The 19,977-nt window shown below is 42.5% G+C and overlaps 3 protein-coding genes across 5 annotated transcripts in view; 2 read left to right on the top strand and 1 right to left on the bottom strand.

The window, feature by feature from the left end:
• Window positions 1-2,657, top strand: part of lrp11 (low density lipoprotein receptor-related protein 11) — a 41,575-nt gene extending 38,918 nt beyond the window's left edge. The window contains exons 6-9 of one of the 2 annotated variants that reach the window (XM_014205039.2): window positions 644-817; window positions 961-1,020; window positions 1,126-1,242; window positions 1,335-2,657. In XM_014205039.2, the coding sequence (XP_014060514.1) occupies window positions 644-817; window positions 961-1,020; window positions 1,126-1,242; window positions 1,335-1,489 (506 nt within the window). In that variant the 3' untranslated portion in view covers window positions 1,490-2,657. The remainder of the gene's footprint in view (window positions 1-643; window positions 818-960; window positions 1,021-1,125; window positions 1,243-1,334) is intronic. The other variant, XM_014205040.2, reaches the window with a different exon arrangement.
• Window positions 2,658-2,841: 184 nt separating this feature from the next.
• On the bottom strand, window positions 2,842-13,044 carry LOC106607750 (protein-L-isoaspartate(D-aspartate) O-methyltransferase). 2 transcript variants are annotated; one of them, XM_014205043.2, is made up of 8 exons: window positions 12,761-13,044; window positions 6,009-6,113; window positions 5,873-5,904; window positions 5,574-5,678; window positions 5,299-5,419; window positions 4,862-4,947; window positions 4,242-4,458; window positions 2,842-3,735 (listed from the first exon to the last, which is right to left on the bottom strand). In XM_014205043.2, exons 1-7 carry the CDS (start codon window positions 12,933-12,935, stop codon window positions 4,279-4,281), a joined length of 804 nt encoding a protein of 267 aa, XP_014060518.1. In that variant the 5' UTR covers window positions 12,936-13,044; the 3' UTR covers window positions 2,842-3,735; window positions 4,242-4,278. The 2 variants fall into 2 exon arrangements, with proteins under 2 accessions (XP_014060518.1, XP_014060517.1); XM_014205042.2 differs by having other exon boundaries at window positions 4,289-4,458.
• LOC106607749 (nucleoporin Nup43) lies at window positions 13,033-19,841 on the top strand. Its single transcript, XM_014205041.2, has 8 exons — window positions 13,033-13,408; window positions 16,146-16,268; window positions 16,933-17,010; window positions 17,143-17,305; window positions 17,520-17,655; window positions 18,146-18,297; window positions 18,391-18,507; window positions 18,682-19,841. Exons 1-8 carry the CDS (start codon window positions 13,289-13,291, stop codon window positions 18,909-18,911), a joined length of 1,119 nt encoding a protein of 372 aa, XP_014060516.2. The 5' UTR covers window positions 13,033-13,288; the 3' UTR covers window positions 18,912-19,841.
• Window positions 19,842-19,977: the final 136 nt, after the last annotated feature.

Here is a 19,977-nt window from a genome sequence, read left to right as displayed (position 1 = left end):
TGAACCCCTGAAGGCAGCCATTGAACCATAGAGCTGATCTGGAACTGTGGAGCGAGGCAGAATACAGCCCACAGGGGCACTCTGTGAGACGAGCAGGGCTGAGATTGGAGTGCAGTCCTGGGACGGGAGTGAGCCTCACAGGGGCCATTTATCCCCATTGTCCCCCCTCAGCGTTGGAACAAAGCACTCCTCTGTCCCCTCAGGTGGGACAGAGAGAGAGAGAGATTTCGTCAGCTGCGACAGGGAGACAGAGCAAAGAGAGGGAGGGAGCGATTTGGTCAGGTGTGACAGAGAGAAGGAACGAGAGATTTGGTCAGGTGGTCTCAGTCTTTGATAAGTTAACATTGGAAGTACCCAGCCTCATCCCTGAGTTAGGCTAGCCTGAGACAGATGATCCAGATGATCCCTGAGTTAGGCTAGCCTGAGACAGATGTGGCGGGGTACTTCCAATGTTAACTTATCAAAGACTCAGACCACCTGACCAAATCTCTCGTTCCTTCTCTCTGTCACACCTGACCAAATCGCTCCCGCCCTCTCTTTGCTCTGTTCTCTTTCTGTCCAACCTGACCAAATCTCTCTCGCTCTCTGCGTTCTCTCTGTCCCACCTGACCAAATCTCTCACTTTCTCTGTTCTTTGTCCCAGCAGAGCCATGTGCAGCTCCCCCTGCTGTGGGGCCGTGCAAAGGCATCTTCCCACGCTGGTTCTATGACCCTGTAGCTGAAGAGTGCAAGCACTTCATCTACGGAGGCTGCAAGGGCAACCATAACAACTTCCTGCAGCAGACAGACTGTGTCAATGAATGTATAGAAAAAACAGGTAGGATTATTCTAGGAGACTACACCTTCTTTGTTTTTTAGAATGAACTGGATTCTGATGTGCATTCTCATTACATATTGAATGAGGTGTACATAATGTAGGAATACAATTATGCAAATGAATAATGGAAACAAATAATTCAGGTACTGCTATCAAGCAAACGACCATGGCACCTCCCCCCACCGCCAAACACACAGCGTCAGGTAAATTCAAATGTTTTATGATTATTACTCCTGAACATGATCATTAATGAGCTGAATACAATCTCTCACCTGTTTCAGTCTTGACCAGTGTATTAACATTTACAGTAGAGACCCCTAAAGTGACCATGAAGTGGCCAGAGACCAAACTACTAGCAGAGAGTGACATGTTCCCAATATCCAAACCACACTCAGTAGTGGGAGGACACCCAGGGCCCGAGTCAGGTCTGTTCAACATCCTTACCAATATTTGGTTATACATGAACAATTCAAGATAGTATATGACAGTGCCTGTATCTCTCTCTTCTCCCCTGCAGGTGCGATCCTGCCATTGGTTCTGGGCCTGATCATCACGGCTCTGTTGCTGCTCATGATTGGCTGCCGTCTGCGGTTGGTCCGCCACAAGCTGAAGAAGGCCCGCCCCCTCACCACAGAGGAGTCTGATTATCTCATCAACGGCATGTACCTGTAGCAGCATAGCAGGCACGTGCACAGATAGGGCTCTACCTGTGCAGAGCACATGCCCCTTTGCCCTTCCAGTCGCTAAAGTGCCCTTTTGTAAACAAAACAAACGTTTGTTTTTGTTGTTGTTATACATCGTTTTTGTTGCAGTTGTTCTGAACCCACTGCCCGCAAGTCGTCTTTAAATTCACATTAAATATGTGTCATTGAATTTGCCATTAAGATATGGCCATCTATTGCCTCTATGTAACTAAATAATCAAAGTCATAATTGCTCAAATGAATCTGTGACCGCGGTGGCAGAATCTTATTTTTTGGGTCCTTTTTTTAGTTTGAGCACCTGCCTCTCAAAAAGTCTGTGCATGGCACTTCTATTTATTTTGGATGCACCCTCTGCACTAAAAGCCCCTCAGGCAGAAACACCCAAACTGTCAGTCAACTTGTTAGCCAGGAGGATTCTTCATGATAACAGCCTATCAAATGTTCCATATCATGACAGTGTACACCTGTAGGTGCACTTGATTTATCTAACTCGCCATGCTAGGTAGGCAGAGAACACTTTAAAATTGTCCCATTGAGATGGTCCCAAAGGTGCAAGCTCAACCCACCCAGCACTCCAGGGTCACGGTTGAGCTAAATCGAACCCACCTTTTAACAGGGAAGAAATGTTTGCCACTTTTGTATACTCTCTTGGTGTGAAAACTGATGCTTGTCTGCTCTTTCATTATTACTCTTTTACCCTCTTATTTTTTTATAGTACAATGTTTTCATTTCATGGATTATGGATGTATATTTTCATTGGAGATATAGTACTTTATCCCTTACGTAATACTTCTGCCACTGAGTGGCACTGTTGTGCCATGATGCTGTATATCTATTAGGCTTGGCCTAGAGTTTTATTTTGTACCAGACTCATTTGAAATATGGGGGTAGCAAACTATGTAACGTATTGTAAATTCCAAAACTACAATCATTACTGAAAATTATTATTTTGTTATAACAGCAAGTAATTCCAGAAACGCCCATATTAAGCCATAAAGCGTTCTAGGCTGTCTGATATTGCAATGTGGTAGGTTGCTTTTCTGTAACGTCTAGCTATGTAGTTTTAAAACGTTGATGTAGCTCAATCGTCTGTATGCGTACAGTTTGTGTGAAATAGTAAAATTAACTCTTGATCAATATGTCTTTTGTAACTCTGTGTTAAAGTGTTCAGAGTATTTGGAGTGGTAATGCAATCAGATTTATACCGCGTGGATTATTCCTGCTCTACCAGATGTTTTTAGAGTGGTAAGGACAAATGGCAGTAGGTGCTGTCTTCAATGGCATATACAGCTCGTAACAAACACTCCACAGCACAAAGGGGGACAAAAACATAAGCATCTCTTTATTTTCATTTTTGCCATTCCAGAAATTGTGAAAGCCATGGACCATCCAAAATGTGCTTTTTAATTCCATGTTTTAAAAAACAAAAAAACAACAGACATTCATTTTCTTTGCATTGAGGCTTATTTTGGCAAAGCACCGGCTATTTCATTTAGTGTCGGTCATCAGTAAAGCCTGCACACAATGTTGTCATTGAAACCATGTGGATGTGCTCCACTCCTGTTGTAGAGTGTTGTGGTTTGGCTTTTGCCTGTATCCAACTGTACGAGTAAATCTAGGTGTAATAGTCTTTTCTTTAATGCCATTTAGTGTCATGTGCTGCATATCAAACAACTAGATGTGGGATAGAGTAGCCATGTGTGCAGGGGGGGGCTGATATGTTAGCAGAGCAGTACAGATATCTACAGTCAGATCTTCAGATGCAAATCGGTAGCAAGTGGGTGAATAATCTCATCAACTCAGGCTTTCCTTATCAGAACAGTCTGGCAACCTCTTCACACTCAGCTTTGATGGAGCTGAAATGCATTATTGTTGAAATGGTTGATTGCAACTCACGGATGTAACCAAAATGTTAAAAAAATAAATTAAAAAAAAAATCAAAATCCTGCAGAAAATCGAAAGGAAAAATCCACAACCCCCAAAAGAAATGCAGGCCTGAAAAAAAAGACTAACCCCGACACTTTCTTCTGTTCAATCTCTAACAGTCTTTTTCCCAAACTCAGGGGTCATTCCTCAGCATGATAAAGAAAACAAAATCACCATGGTTTATGTTTTGAAAGAATTCCAATGGCTGTCGTTGGAACCCAAAGTAGTCTCCTCCAGGGTCACACTGAAAATGTTGTATATGGACAGTTTGTCGCCTCAAAGTTCATCCCTGTGAGGAATAAGAGGCAAAACATTAAGCGATGGACTTAATGAGGAAATATACTGTGTCAAAATCATAACACCCTCTTGTCATGCCACTGAAGGTCAGTTAGACACTCCCATGCACAAACTGTTATAGAAAGCCCCACACCACGTGCAAAATCCAAATGAGGCTAAACGTCTCTTGTAGACTTCCCCTCAAGAACAAGGATGATTAAAATTGATAAGCTCTCATGCCAGAAGTACCACGTCCAAATACCAACCATCAAACGTTTTAAACATAACTCAACTTCAAAAGAAAACCATTCTTGTAATAGCAAACAGAATCCACACTTGATTGTTTGCGTCACTGCACTTGTTTAGCTGAACAGATCTAAAATATCATACTAGTTTACGGGATTAAAACTAAGAAAACGTGCAGCCAGTTGACATGGTATGGAAGAAGCAACTAATGATGACAAGCAGCAAACGCAGCCCCTTGGGATCCATTATCTGCTCCAGGCCACACCATTTCACCTTTGCCCACTGTGTGAAGGAGAGAGGGATTAAGAAGTCACTTCCACCTGGACCACTGCTTCTCTTTGTCTGTTAAAGGCACGTAAATCACCCCCATCAGGGGCTTCATCTTGGTGCTGCCGTCCTCCAGCTTGTCGTACTGCTCCAGCATCTGGTTCCCTCCGGCCGGCCCCACGGGCAGAATCAGCCTGCCGCCTGGCTTCAGCTGATCCAGGAGCTGAGGGACGAGAGGACACTCACTGGGTCAGAACCAGATAACCTGCCCCAAGGTGCAAACATTCCCAGTTTTCCGCCTCATCAGACTAGACAAGTCTTCTAAGACGAGATGTTCACAATAACAATGCAATGGCTAGCCTAGTAGCAAAATATTCTACAGTGTAGTTACATCTGAATAGACCAGGGTACTGTTTGACAAAATAACACAGCATAGAGCACTAACATATTTCCTGAGACCGACCAAAGTCTGCAGTTACTAACAGAGTTAGAGTCAGTGTTGGTTTTGATCTCCTCTCTGACCACAGCATTCCTACGGATGATGGTGGATTGTGGCGATGGGACTCCTATTAACTGGGTCCCCTTTGATGCCTTCATTTGTGTTTTTCTGTGGTTTGGGAACTTACTGCTTGTGGCACGTTGGGTGCTGCCGCGCCCACGTGGATGGCATCGTAAGGCGCCTCCTCTGGATGGCCCATCCGCCCGTCTCCCACTGTAACGCAACAAACAGGCAGCAGCTGTCACTCACACGCTGCCAGCTGCCACGCAGTGCCAGCCTTATACCCGTCAAGCAGGCCGCACTGAGAGGCAGAGCACACATCAGAGCTGTGCGATGCCACCTCGACCTCGTCTCTGGCCTCTGACACTGATGTTGGTTGACTGCAGTACAGCAGACAGTGCCGCACCCATGTTTCCTTACTTGACAGTCAGCAACTGTATTTTAAGCTTATATTTTATATTTGAACTGTATATTTTGTACAATACCTTTTCATAACCCAATAATACAAGTCACCAAATTGAATTTGAAAAAAATCCATCTTGCTTTGCTGCTTTTCAGACTTACCGATTAGTTTTATTCTACCTGATGTTATCAAGCTGGGGTCATCTTTCTTTACATTGGTTATAGAGTCATCTACCAGTTCCTTGATGTGGTCAATTCCTATCACCTTCCCTTTGGGACCTACCTGTTAAAGACAATAAATTAGGAAGGTATACAAGTCTGTGCCATCGAACATTACACAGAACCCAAAAACCTGAAATAGAAAAACGTACCCCAGCCCTACCACCAAAATACAGAACCTATGTTATGTGTTAACCCGTCATCATAATATAGCTCACCATTCGTGCAAAGCACGCAGAGAGGATTCCACTGCCAGACCCCACATCCAGAGCTTTGGCCCCGTCGTACAGCTGATCGTACAGAAGCTCCAACGCATAGGCATGCTGGTAGAGAGAGCAACATGCAACTGCATCACCACCTGTCAGCATTGTACTTGCAAACCTCTGGTACGTGCTAAGTTGGTATACATTATAGGAGCAAGGCGATCAATGTTTGATAGTAATAATAATAATAATAATAATAATAGATAAGATATGCAACAATTTAAACAAATACTAAAAGGCATAGCTAGACCTACCATGTGTGGTGCACTGATGGTTGCTTGATAGCCTTTGGGGTCAAAGAAAGTGATTGTTAGCGTCTAACATTCATCAATGGCTGGTGTATTGAATTTACACTACAACACTTTATTGTACTACAATAAATAAGCACACCTATTGCCTGTGGGGAGTCCATGTAAGGGTTGCATCTGGAGAAATGGCCTCGGTCTGTGGCCAACATGACTTCATAGACCTTGTCCGACTTGATGATCCCATTTTCTAAAGGACAAAGGAAGACAGGCGGTGGATTTGTGGAGAGTAACATTTCACAAACACTGCAGTGTCTTCAGAGTAAAGTAATCCCTCCACAGGAGGTTCCACTGACAGTAGGAAGTGCCAGCGACAGCCGGTGCTACTGCTCTTATTTCTCCCCGAGACCCTTGGCCCCAACAACTACATTGCTGAGTGGTCGCCAATATACAGTGCATAAGGAAAGTATTCAGACCCCTTGACTTTTTCCAGATTTTGTTAAATTACAGCCTTATTCTAAAATGGATTCAAAAAAACATTCTCAGTCTGCAAACAATACCCCATAACGACAAAGCGAAAACAGGTTTAGACATTTTGCAGATTTATAAAAACAAAAGAAAAATACCTTATTTACATAAGTATTCAAACCCTTTGCTATGAGTCTCGACATTGAGCTCAGGTGCATCCTGTTTCCACTGACTGGGCTGAAGGTTCACCTTCCAACAGGACAACGACCCTAAGTACACAGCCAAGACAATGCAGGAGTGGCTTCGGGACAAGTCTCAATGTCCTTGAGTGGCCCAGCCAGAGCCCGGACTTGAACCCGATCGAAGATCTCTGGAGAGACCTGAAAATAGCTGTGCAGCGGCGCTCCCCATCCAACCTGACAGAGCTTGAGAGGATCTGCAGATTAGAATGGGAGAAACTCCCCAAATGCTGGTGGCCCAAGCTTGTAGCGTCATACCCAAAAAGACTAGAGGCTGTAATCCCTGCCAAAGGTGCTTCAACAAAGTATTGAGTAAAGTGTCTGAATACTTATGTAAATATGATATCAGTTTTTCATTTTTAATACATTTGCAAAAATGTATAAAAACCTGTTTTTGCTTTGTCATTATGGGTTATTGTGTGTAGATTTATGAGGGGGAAAAAAACTATTGAATCCATTTTAGAATAAGGCTGTAACGTGACAAAATGTGGGAAAAGTCAAGGGGTCTGAATACTTTCCAAATGCACAGGACATTACACCTGCATTCCCAACAGCTTCAGATGAACAGTTCAAATGCAGCTATATGTACACAATAGGCTAGTAGGATATATTTCATGTTTTTATAAGACATTGCACTTGAAAGACCAACTCTTGAAGATGCATCATGCAGAAATCGCTCCGCCATTTCCTGGTTGCTAAAATTCTAATAGTTTTCCTAATTTCAGTTTATGTGACAAAACAAGCAAGTATAGTGTAGAGAATCATTGTACCATCTAAATAGCAGTGATGTATATTTTCCATAACCAAAATTATTGTATTTTCAGCTGTTTGAAGCTGGTGTACAAAACCAAAAGTAAGACAAAACCAAAACTTAAGGGGAAACATTGAACAGATCTACCGCTTCTTAGACTTGCTTTCAATAAGAATGACAGGTCTATAACACACATTTCTATGTGAATTTGGTTGCGTCGCCCAAAACGTTACATATAGTGGCTTTAAATAACTTGATGTTCTGAACCCAGTGTGTGTGATAATCAGCTTTAAGCTCACAGAGAAAAGCCAGGCCTAAGGAGCATACAATTCAGGAATTAGCATGCATCTTGAGTTTGACCCATTTAAAATCTGGTTTAGGCTAATTTATGGTTTGCAATTGGTGGAGTTGGCCTAAATGGATCAGAAAGCATATGACAACGGGGGAGGATGGATGTTGCTAAAATTCACCCAGAACTCAACTTTGGTGGATGAAATATTAATCCACCTCAGCATCACATTTTACCCAATGTTTTTGTTTCCCTGGATGCAGTGTTGTACCTGCTTGCGCATATTAAAAGCTGGCCTTAATCTCTTCTCATGCAGAAGACGTTCTCAACATAAAATAGGCCTATGTCCTTGTAGTGTACATTATCACAACGAATAAAGCTATGCAATTTACAATTTAAAAAGTGAACAAGGCACAATCAAGCCCAAAGGGCTTTTGGCAAAACGCTCAGACCCGCCCTAGTACCAAAGTGTCTGCTGCAGTGCTTTTCTGGACACTGACCATGTAAATATAGCCAACTAGGCATGCTGGCCAAATCATGTTGGACACTGACATAAGCAAGCCAAAAAGCCTCACTGCAGTCTGCACCAAGTCTTCAGGAGATCTTTTTAGTTTCGTTACAAAAAATGCACTATATGCACAAAAATGTGGACACCCCTCAAATTAGTGGATTCGGCTATTTCAGCCACCCCAGTTGCTTCAATCTCCATAGACACACATTGGCAGTAGAATGGCAACAGTTTGAGGAAGGCCCTTTCCTGTTTCAGCGTGACAATGACCCCGTGCACAAAGCGAGGTCAATACAAAAATAGTTTGTCGAGATCGGTGTGGAAGAACTTGACTGACCTGCACAGACCCCTGACCTCAACCCCATTGAACACCTTTAGGATGAATTGGAGCGCTGCCTGCGAGCCAGGCCAGGCCTAGTGCCTGACCGCACTAATGCTCATGGCTGAATGGAAGCAAGTCCCAGCAGCAATTCTTTCTTTTTTTTCACCTTTATTTAACCAGGTAGGCTAGTTGAGAACAAGTTCTCATTTGCAACTGCGACCTGGCCAAGAAAGCATAGCAGTTAGACACATACAACACAGAGTTACACATGGAGTTACACATGGAATGAACAAAACATACAGTCAATAATACAGTAGAAAAAAAGAAGTCTATATACAGTGAATTCAAATTAGGTAAAATAAGGGAATTATGTAATTACAATATGGCAATTAAACACTATAATGGTAGATGTGCAAAAGATGGATGTGCAAGTAGAGATACTGGGGTGCAAAAGGAGCAGAATAAATAAATAAATACAGTATGGGGATGAGGTAGATAGATGGGCTGTATACAGATGGGCTATGAACAGGTGCAGTGATCTGTGAGCTGCTCTGACAGCTGGTGCTTAAAGCTAGTGAGGGAGATGGAAATCTCCAGCTTCAGAGATTTTTGCAGTTCGTTCCAGTCATTGGCAGCAGAGAACTGGAAGGAAAGGCGACCAAAGGAGAAATTGGCTTTGGGAGTGACCAGTGAGATATACCTGCTGGAGCGCGTGCTACGAGTGGGTGCTGCTATGGTGACCAGCGAGCTGAGATAAGGCGGGGCTTTACCTAGCAGAGACTTGTAGATAACCTGTAGCCAGTGGGTTTGGCGACTAGTATGAAGTGAGGGCCAGCCAACGAGAGCGTATAGGTCGCAATGGTGGGTAGTGTATGGGGCTTTGGTGAAAAAATGGATGGCACTGTGATAGACTGCATCCAGTTTGTTGAGTAGAGTGTGAGAGGATATTTTATAGATGACATCGCCGAAGTCAAGGAACGGTAGGATGGTCAGTTTTACGAGGGTATGTTTGGCAGCATGAGTGAAGGATGCTTTGTTGCGGAATAGGAAGCCAATTCTAGATTTAATTTTGGATTGGAGATGCTTAATATGAGTCTGGAAGGACAGTTTACAGTCTAGCCAGACACCCAGGTATTTGTAGTTATCCACGAATTCTAAGTCAGAGCCGTCCAGAGTAGTGATGCTGGATGGGCGGGCAATGATCGGTTGAATAGCATGCATTTAGTTTTATTTGCATTTAAGGACAGTTGGAGGTTTAAGGGCATTGAAGCTCGTCTGGAGGTTAGTTAACACAGTGTCCAAAGAAGGGCCAGAAGTATACAGAATGGTGTCGTCTGCGTAGAGGTGGATCAGAGAATCACCAGCAGCAAGAGCGACATCATTTATGTATACAGAGAAGACAGTCGGCCCAAGAATTGAACCCTGTGGCACCCCCATAGAGACTGCCAGAGGTCCGGACAACAGGCCCTCCGATTTGACACACTGAACTCTATCAGAGAAGTAGTTGGTGAACCAGGCGAGGCAATCATTTGAGAAACCAAGGCTGTTGAGTCTGCCAATAAGAATGTGGTGATTGACAGAGTCGAAAGCCTTGGCCAGGTCGATGAATACAGCTGCACAGTAATGTCTGTTATCGATGGCGGTTATGATATCGTTAAGGACCTTGAGCGTGGCTGAGGTGCACCCATGACCGGCTCTGAAACCAGATTGCATAGCGGAGAAGGTACGGTGTGATTCAAAATGGTCGGTAATCTGTTTGTTAACTTGGCTTTCGAAGACCTTAAGAGACGCAGGGTAGGATAGATAATAGGTCTGTAGCAGTTTGGGTCAAGAGTGTCTCCCTCTGAAGAGGGGGATGACCGCGGCAGCTTTCCAATCTTTGGGAATCTCAGACAATATGAAAGAGAGGTTGAACAGGCTAGTAATTGGGGTTGCAACAATTTTGGCAGATAATTTTAGAAAGAGAGGGTCCAGATTGTCTAGCCCGGCCGATTTGTAGGGGTCCAGATTTTGCACTCTTTCAGAACATCAGCTATCTGGATTTGGGTGAAGGAGAAACGGTGGGGCCTTGGGCAGGTTGCTGTGGAGGGTGCCGGGCAGTTGACCGGGGTAGGGGTAGCCAGGTGGAAAGCATGGCCAGCCGTAGAGAAATGCTTATTGAAATTCTCAATTATAGTGGATTTATCGGTTGTAACAGTGTTTCCTAGCCTCAGAGCAGTGGGTAGCTGGGAGGAGGTGCTCTTATTCTCCATGGACTTCAGTGTCCCAGAACTTTTTTGAGTTTGTACTGCAGGATGCAAATTTCTGTTTAAAAAAAGCTAGCCTTAGCTTCCCTAACTGCCTGTGTATATTGGTTCCTAACTTCCCTGAAAAGTTATGCATATCACAGGGGCTATTCGATGCTAATGCAGAACGCCACAGGATGTTTTTGTGCTGGTCAAGGGCAGACAGGTCTGGAGTGAACCAAGGGCTATATCTATTCCTGGTTCTACATTTTTTGAATGGGGCATGCTAATTTAAGATGGTGAGGAAGGCACTTTTAAAGAACAACCAGGCATCCTCTACTGTCGGGATGAGGTCGATGTCATTCCAGGATACCCCGGCCAGGTCGATTAGAAAGACCTGCTCGCAGAAGTGTTTTAGGGAGCGTTTGACAGTGATGAGGGGTGGTCGTTTGATCACAGACCCATTACAGATGCAGGCAATGAGGCAGTGATCGCTGAGATCTTGGTTGAAAACAGCAGAGGTGTATTTGGAGGGCGAGTTAGTTAGGATGATGTTCATGGCATATCAATGTTCCAACATCTAGTGGAAAGCCTTCCCAGAAGAGTGGAGGCTTTTATAGCAGCAAAAGGGGAACCAACTCCATACTAATGCCCATGATTTTGGAATGAGATTTTCAACGAGCAGGTGTCCACATGCACTACATGACCAAAAGTATCTGCCTAGTAAATTGGTGAATTTAAGAGATCTAATCTACATCTAAATCAGCCAATTCAGGAAGGGAAATGGAGCAAGAAGCTGACATCTTTCTTTCCTCATCTCCCACTTCCTTACTGTATGGCACACACACACTTAATCTTAGCAAGGCTAACCACCACAGTGGTGTGTCAGGTGTGACTGCAAATTTGATTAAATATTGCTCAACTATCTATGAGTGCTGAGTGTGTGACCAGTAGCCTGCTTTAATAACAACAAGGTTGGATGATGCCATTCCCTATCCTACAGTAACTTAGGTACTATCAATACAGTGGATCAACATGCTAGGCATGGATACCCCACCCACAGGTTACAGCTTTTTAGCTAACCAGATGAGAAGGGTGCAATTGTGTCCCGCAATTCTGGGCGTTCTTGCTTCTGGGCATTCTTGTATCTGCAGGAACCCCTCTTTATACTTTTATCAGTCCAGATTTAAGATAGGACTCCGGTACAGGCGGGAGCACTCCAGTACAGGTTGTGGCCGTAATCAGTCCTTGACTTGCGCAGGAGCTCACCAGAACTGAGTACCGGCACCTCAAAATGTTCTACTGCTTGACTTCCTGCTCCACTTACTGAATATTAGCGCAAAAGTATTGTGGCGCTCCTGTGGGGGGAGAAGGCCTTCATGCAGAAACCAATGAGATTATGAGTTGGGGGTGGCGTTCCTTCAGATGCAGGTGTTATGATACTGATGATGCCACAGACATTGTAGCTAGGCCTAACCTGCTATATAAACAAACCATCCGAGGAGACAAATCATATATCACCACACAGTAATGCCCCGAATTGCGGACCGCAATCACACACTATTGGACCACACTTTTGCAGTAAAAACAGATAAACTCAATCGAACTTCCAATGCATGTAATTAGTAGGTTTGCTAACTAACAAACGGCTTAGGTATTCCGCATTTCTCCACATGATATGCCATGACTATCATATGAACTGGCTAGCTAGCAAATTAACTAACTATGTTTCTTAACAACAGCTGTGGCTGGTAGCTAGTTAGTTAGTTACTGTAGCTAAACAGGTTTGGTGCAAAGCACAATATGACGCACATAAAATACCTAAGGATTTATTTAGCCTTTGCACCTAATAAAGCCACTACTGTGTCGATGAAATTGTTAACTTGCAAGCTAGCACTCTGTGGTAGCAGGTGCAGATTTGCAAACATCAGCCAGATATTAGCGTGACTACAGAGGAAAACAGTGTGCAATGTCCCAACGTTGAATAGCCTGACGGTGGTCACCATGCTTTGGAGAAAGCAGTATTTCTCTATTACCCATTAGATATCTAAACCGAAACCCTTAATTATCCACTTTACATAATGAGTAAACTTACTGCGTAGGTTGTTTACAAGCTCTGCGTGGTTGGCTCCTCCAGATTTCCAGGCCATTATTAAACACACTCTGCGGAGCAGGTAGAGAGCGGCTGTCAGTGCCGCGCCTGCGCCAACTCCTTTGCCTATGAAACTGACAACCTCCAAAACAGACGGAGGAGACACGTCACGCGACATACTTTTACTTCGCAGCTTGCAGCTTTTTTCATACGGTTAGTCGCTGAATAAATGATGGTTACATATAAATTAGCTAATCGAGGATTTCATCTTAAATGTGGGTTTTTGACCACTCAGATTTGATTGCCAGAGCAAGAATCTATCTTCCGCGTTCACCCACTAGAAGGGGCGCGAGAGCTTAACGCGTTAGTGAATTAGTGACGTAATCACATTGCGTTTGGCGTTTAGAGTTTGTCCTCATTGGGCCACCGTACGAGATTTGGCGGGATTATGGGAAATGCATGTAGAGGGGATTTAATTATACATTTACAAATACATTACAAATCAAATTAGCTACGTTTAAGATTATTCTGATGGAGGGAATCAATGCTAAGTACGTGTCAAAGAAAATCAGCAAAACGAGATGGAGACCGGTCTCATCTTCGTCTTTACAGCAACCAGACATATTTGCTACTGGGTCTTGGGACAACGAGGTGGGTCTACTAGTTAGCTAGGCTACTAACTTTACCGTTAGCTAGCTACTGACAACACAACGTTACTTTGCTTTATTATTCTGTCAATAATAAGAAACCTTTCACTTAACCTAAAGTTATAGCTAGCAGTGCTTAATTTGTAAATCGTGATGTCCCGGAACACATAGTGAGCGCGAGACTGGTGTTATCCGGGTGGCTCCGTGAGGTAACGTTACCGGAACACATTGAGAAAGTGTCAAACACAACGTAGTAACCTACTATCGATGGTGGTGAAACGGACAGCACTCTCCAAGGTGCTAATTTATTCAAAGCATTTTAGACGTCACTGCAGTATGCCCACATACTTGAGTATTGCAGCGGGGCTTAGCTACACAAGTCTGAATTTCTTGTAGCCTAATTTTCTAGACATCAATGTACATCAAAATATTTTTACGACACTGCAGTACACCTGCCATATGCACATACACTACCGTTCAAAAGTTTGGGGTCACTTAGAAATGTCCTTGTTTTTGAAAGAAAAGCACATTTGTTGTCCATTAAAATAACATCAAATTGATCAGAAATACAGTGTAGACGTTGTAAAAGACTACTGTAACTGGAAACGGCAGAATTCTTTTTTTTTAATGGAATATCTACATAGGCGTACATAGGCCCATTATCAGCAACCACCACTCCTGTGTTCCAATGGCACGTTTTATTTTATCAGAACAACAGTTTTCAGCTGTGCTAACATAATTGCAAAAGGGTTTTCTAATGAACAATTCGCCTTTTAAAATGATAAACTTGGAGTAGCTAACACAATGTGCCATTGAAACACAGGAATGATGGTTGCTGATAATGGGCCTCTGTATGCCTATGTAGATGTTCCATAAAAAAAATCTGCCATTTCCAGCTACAATAGTCATTTACAACATTAACAATGTCTACACTGTATTTCTGATGTATTTGATGTTATTTTAATGGACAACATCTACTTTTCTTTCAAAAACAAGGACATTTCTAAGTGACCCCAAACTTTTGAACGGTAGTGTATACTCCACTGTGGGGCTTACAAGACCTGAATTGCATATCATTTTCAAGACATCAATGTAGCAGTAGAACAAATATCGCAATATAACTTCATAAAATACATAAATGTAAGCTACAGCAGAACACACATATGAGAATATATATAGGCCTCCTGCCTATGTGATAATATGAAGCACATATTCAGATTAAACTTGTTCTGTGCTGTGAAGGTAAAGGACAAAATAATGGACTGCCTTAGTTTTCAAAACCTCCCACAATGACTCCCCATGTTTTACATTATTTTTTATTTTTACTTTATTTAACTAGGCAAGTCAGTTAAGAACAAATTCTTATTTACAGTGACTGCCTACACCGGCCAAACCTGAATGACAATGGGCCTATTATGCACCGCCCTTTAGGACTCCAAATCACGGCCGGTTGTGATACAGCCTGGAATCAAACCAGGGTGTCTATAGTGACGCCTCAAGCACTGAGATGTGGTGCCTTAGATCGCTGCGGCACTCGGGAGCCCCATGTCAAGTCCATTTAACTCCTGAGAGTCAACTTATTGCTCAAAGCCGTGAGCGAGCATGTGGCTGTGATGTTTAGCCTCCTAAGGCTGTTCTGAAGACTGGCTGTAGTGTATTTTTTTTATTTCATTTTGAGTGTTAACCTGGGTGTCCTCTTCAGCCTTGTCTACAAGGCTGCCACCAAATGCGCTTTGGTTCAGGCATGTTCAAAAACCTTTTTTTCTGAGGGCTCTGTTTGTTTTATGTCTGATGCATAGGATGTTAATTTACTGTACATTCCACCAACTATTTTGCTAGTTTAATCCCTCCAGTCGTTTTCTAGACCCAAGCTCCCTACCTTTTTGCATGTTGTACAGTCCAACTTTGAATTATGTATGACAAGCAAGGGGTTATGCGTTTGCTTGTTCTTGAACTGCAAATTGCACCTGCTCCAAGCACTTCGTCGGTGGATGCACCGTCCCCCGTCTCCCTCTCCCTGACTCGCTAGTAGGCCTACTAGCTAGTGGAGGTGCCGGTGGTGATGCTGAACTGGTGGGATTAGTATTGCCATCAGGAACAGTTTTCCCCTCACGCCTTTCTTCCGGCACTGACAGTTCTCTGCCTCGTTCTTGGTTTGATTCACCATCTTTGTCCGGATTTTTGGACTTGAAAAATGTCAAACTTGATTGCCTTTTCTTATCAACTTTTTATTTAGTGTTCCCACGATTCAAATTCAGTAGGGAGACGACTAGGCTACGTGAGGTGATTACGTAGGGACTTCTTCACTATCTGACCACCACTACCAAGACCTTTGTCAAGATCAGTTACTTACCCCTCTGGCCCTCCCCATAACCTCTATGTACAAGTAAGAGATCAGGTCTGGAATCAGTGTTGCAGGATAGGATGATTACATAGAAGGATCACCGCACTTTTTCATGATGGTCTTTCTGGGGAGCGGCAGAAATAACGAGGAAGCAACTTGATTTAACGCTGATCACTTTTATTAGAATGTTTAAAGTGCAAACAGTGAAATAATAAAAAAATCATGCAGCGAGCGATACCGGATCTGGGCAAATAGATGCCGGAACAAACAGTCAAATCTGAGAGGTGCGGATCCTGTTCGGCTCAAATTAAGCACTGATAGCTAGTGTAACTTACCATCACTCAGCTGTTGAACATTTCTGTGTGATTGCAAACCTCCAGCGAAATCTCTTTTTCAGGACAACAGCATTTCCATTTGGTCCATCGGAGAGAATGGCGTCTCCAGTATGGACGATGAATTTGAGGGAGACCCTCAATTAGTATGTGAATACAAACATAATGGGGATGTTCTGGACCTTCAAGTAAGTTAATATACTATTAGGTGTAAAATATTAGATATTATTGTCCTTGGTCCTGATTTTCAATATAATGATGTCATAATTGCAGTGGTGGAAAATTACTCAATTGTCAATACTTGAGTAAAAGTAAAGATGCCTTAATAAAAAAGTGAAAGTCACCCAGTGAAATACTACTTGAGTACAATTATTTGGTTTTAAGTACACTTAAATACCAAAAGTAAATGGAATTGCTAAAATGTACTTAAGTATCAACCATTTCCAATTGCTTATTACGCAAACTAGACGGCAAATGTTTGTTTTTTTTCCCCCATTGACGGATAGCCGGGGCACACTCCAACACTCAGACATAATTTGCAAACAAAGCATTTGTATTTAATGAGTCTGCCAGATCAGAGGCAGTAGGGATGACCATGGATGTTCTTTTAATAAGTATGTGAATTGGACCATTTCCCTGTCAAAATGTAACGAGTACTTTTGGGTGTCAGGGAAAGGGTATTGAGTAAAAAGTACATAATTTTCTTTAGGAATGTAGTGAAATAAAAGTTGGCAAAAACATAAATAGTAAAGTACAGATACCCAAAGAACTACTTAAGTAGTACTTTAAAGTATTTTTACTTAAGTACTTTACACCACTGCATAATTCAATGTCAATCTTACACTCCTTTAGTTTCTGGATCAAGACAGAATAGTAACAGCGTCATCAACTGGAGCGGTGACTATCTTTCAGCATCACCACAACAGCCAGGTATGGATGTTACTTCACAAGACATAGTCATAATGAAGATATACCAACAATCATGGATACATCAATTACAAATGTCAAGTTAGCTTGTGGAGGACCTTGTTTTTAATAGCATCTATTTTCTCTTCTCTACAGACATTGTCTGTTTCTCAACTGTGGGAAAGAGCACATCATTATCCCTGCGACAACGCCCCATGTACTGGAGTTGTGTGTAACAGCCCTGAGATTGTCACGGTTGGGGAAGATGGAAGGATCATGCTCTTCAGAGCGGACCAGGAAGGAGTGCAGCGCACCATAGGTCTGAGAAGGAAACAATAGGTCCTTTATGTGCTAACAAGAGTGTATATAATTGTATGCTCTCCTGGCAATGCCCATTATTTTCTTAAAGGTTGCATTTTGAATTTGCAATGACATAGCCTTCATATCCATTTCCAAAAGTCAGCTGTAACTTCAAGTGAAATCTCACCCTTTAGCCAAGATGATACTGACATATTATTTTTCATTCCTGTCAGAAAAGGCTGACAGTAGCGCAATCCATGCTGTGACTTTCCTGAGGACTACAGAGATCCTTACCGTCAATTCTATTGGCCAGCTCAAAATATGGGACTTCAGGCAACCAGGCAATGAACCATCGCAGATTCTTTCACTGTAAGATGATTACATTTTTGAGGAGCTGAAGTAAATCAGTTTTTCTGGTGCAACAACTTTATTGTGTAATGTCCTTTGTTGTTTTTTTAAAAGCTGCAATATGTATATTTTTGGGCTACCCAACCAAATTCACATAAAATGTGTTATAGACCAGTTATTCACTAAAAACAAGTCTAAGAAGCGGTATATCTGTTCTATATGTGCGATTTCTATGCTTCCATGTTCTTAAGTTTCAGTTTTGCTTCTTTTACTTTTGGTTTTGTACACCAGCTTCAAACAGCTGAAAATACAATATTTTTGGTTATGGAAAATGTATTTCAGTGGTTTAGAAGGTACAATGATTCTCTACACTATACTTGCTTATTTTGTTACGTAGACTGAAATTAAAATAACGATCAGAAATTTAGCAACCAGGAAATGACAGAGTGATTTCTGCATAGTGCATCTTTAAGTGTTGTTTTTGTGTCTATTTTTTGGGGGGGCCTTCTAGAACTGGAGACAGAGTCCCGCTGCATTGTGTGGACAGGCACCCCAACCAACAACACATTGTGGCCACAGGGGGGCAGGATGGCATGCTCTGTATCTGGGATGTGAGACAAGGCAACATGCCCTTTTCACTTATGGAGGCACACTCTTCTGAAAGTAAGACATATTTATGGAAGTAGTTCATTCACTAAAACAGCAAGTCGATCTTCAGTTTAAAGGTTTTAACTCGTGTTTTTGTTGTGCTCACAGTGTGGGAGGTCCATTTTCATCCATCCAACCCAGACCACCTGTTCTCATGCTCAGAGGATGGATCACTGTTGCATTGGGAGACTTCTTCAAATTCAGACATACCATCCTTCTTACAAGGCAAGTCATCAGAAATATGTTTTCAAGGCTCACAGAGCAGGACTGTTGTGCTTACTGCCAAATGGGTAGTATTTGATATATCTACCTGTTTTTATTTAGCAGGATAACATTAATGTAACACCAATAGTTCACAATCAGAATTGTGATTTATTTTTTTATTTTATTTTTCACCAGGTGGACGGAACACAAGCATCATTTCTCGCAACGCAATAGCCCCAGCAGGTGGGAACCAGTCCCTCATCAATGCCTGGCTCACTGGGGACTCTAGTAAGGGACACCTTGAGACCACTCACATGCTGCCCACCCAAATGCTGTCTGTGAACAGTCTGGATGTACTGGGACAATGCTTGGTGTGTGGAACGGACGGAGAGGCTATTTATGTCAACAGACATGTCCCAATTTAAAAAATAAATAAAAATAAATACAGTTTAGCAGTTCACATTATTTGACGGGCTGGCTGGACTTTATCTTGCCAGAAGATACTGACCCTACCATTCCGCTTATTTACGCTGAGCTGCACTGAGGTCGGAACGCAATCATGGTTACATTAAGACACCGTGGAGCCGGCGCGAGATATGGGTTTGGAAAACGTACCTCAATGCAGGGATGGGACACGTCACTATACTCCAAATTGTACCTTTATCCACACTACTCCATCAAGAACATTTAAATACTGCTAGTTTTCGAGGACAAATTCCCTTTTCGTCTTCATGTTAGCTAGCAGCCACATCAGCCGTTATGGAATAGCACGTCGCGTTGAACAACAAAGCTGCTGATTGGCTGACACTGCATTCCAAATTGGCTGCGGTGGCTATTACCTAGCATGAGGACAAAAAGGGCACGAGCAGAATTTCAATGTTCTCGATGGAGCAGTGTGGATAAAGGTAAAATTGGGAGTACAGTGGCATGTCCCATCCCTGTATTGAGGTACGTTTTCCCACTCATGTCTCGCGCTGGCACCACGGTGTCTTAATGTAACCATGATTGCGTTCCGACCTCAGTGCGTAAGGGTAGGGTCGTTATCTTCAGGCAATTATTTACCTAAACTGATTGTTGAAATATTTTCTCAGTAAAAGGTCTTGCTCTTGAGGATTGGATAACCTTCATCAGGTGAAAGTATTTAGTAAATTGTATGATTGTTTTTTATATTCCTGAAGGAGGTTTAAGAAATTGAAAGCATACAGAGATCTTGTATTACCACTGAAATTTAGTTTACACTCTAAATTATGCTCATAACCAACCACAGATAAAGCACTTGATTTTGGGGGAAGTCATACTGGTTGTATTCATGTCATTTAACGCCTGTGTTTTGAAATAAAATGTATTTGCGTAAATATGTTATCACTTATCCAATTATGCATCACATCATAAGATATACACAGTATGACACAACCATAATATGGACCACATTTAGGTCTAATGAGAATATTTATAGACTACAAACATTTGACATCCATTTGTTTTCATTTT

This window comes from Salmo salar, chromosome ssa06 (genome assembly GCF_905237065.1).
Source record: "Salmo salar chromosome ssa06, Ssal_v3.1, whole genome shotgun sequence".
NCBI classification, from domain to species: domain Eukaryota; kingdom Metazoa; phylum Chordata; class Actinopteri; order Salmoniformes; family Salmonidae; genus Salmo; species Salmo salar.
Note: the sequence above shows the minus strand (reverse complement) of the source record. Positions and strands in the feature narration are given on the sequence as shown.

Bases quoted from the DNA above. Each gene is read 5' to 3' on its own strand.
- LOC106607750 (XM_014205042.2), bottom strand. From the start codon at position 12,935: ATGTCGCGTGACGTGTCTCCTCCGTCTGTTTTGGAGGTTGTCAGTTTC. The intron at 5,679-5,872 runs GTAGGTCTAGCT...TCTCTCTACCAG, and splicing joins CCATCAGTGCACCACACATG to CATGCCTATGCGTTGGAGCT. The intron at 5,420-5,573 runs GTGAGCTATATT...TGTCTTTAACAG, and splicing joins CTGCGTGCTTTGCACGAATG to GTAGGTCCCAAAGGGAAGGT.
- LOC106607749 (XM_014205041.2), top strand. From the start codon at position 13,289: ATGGAGGGAATCAATGCTAAGTACGTGTCAAAGAAAATCAGCAAAACG. The intron at 13,409-16,145 runs GTGGGTCTACTA...TCTCTTTTTCAG, and splicing joins CTGGGTCTTGGGACAACGAG to GACAACAGCATTTCCATTTG. The intron at 18,298-18,390 runs GTAAGACATATT...TTGTGCTCACAG, and splicing joins GGAGGCACACTCTTCTGAAA to TGTGGGAGGTCCATTTTCAT.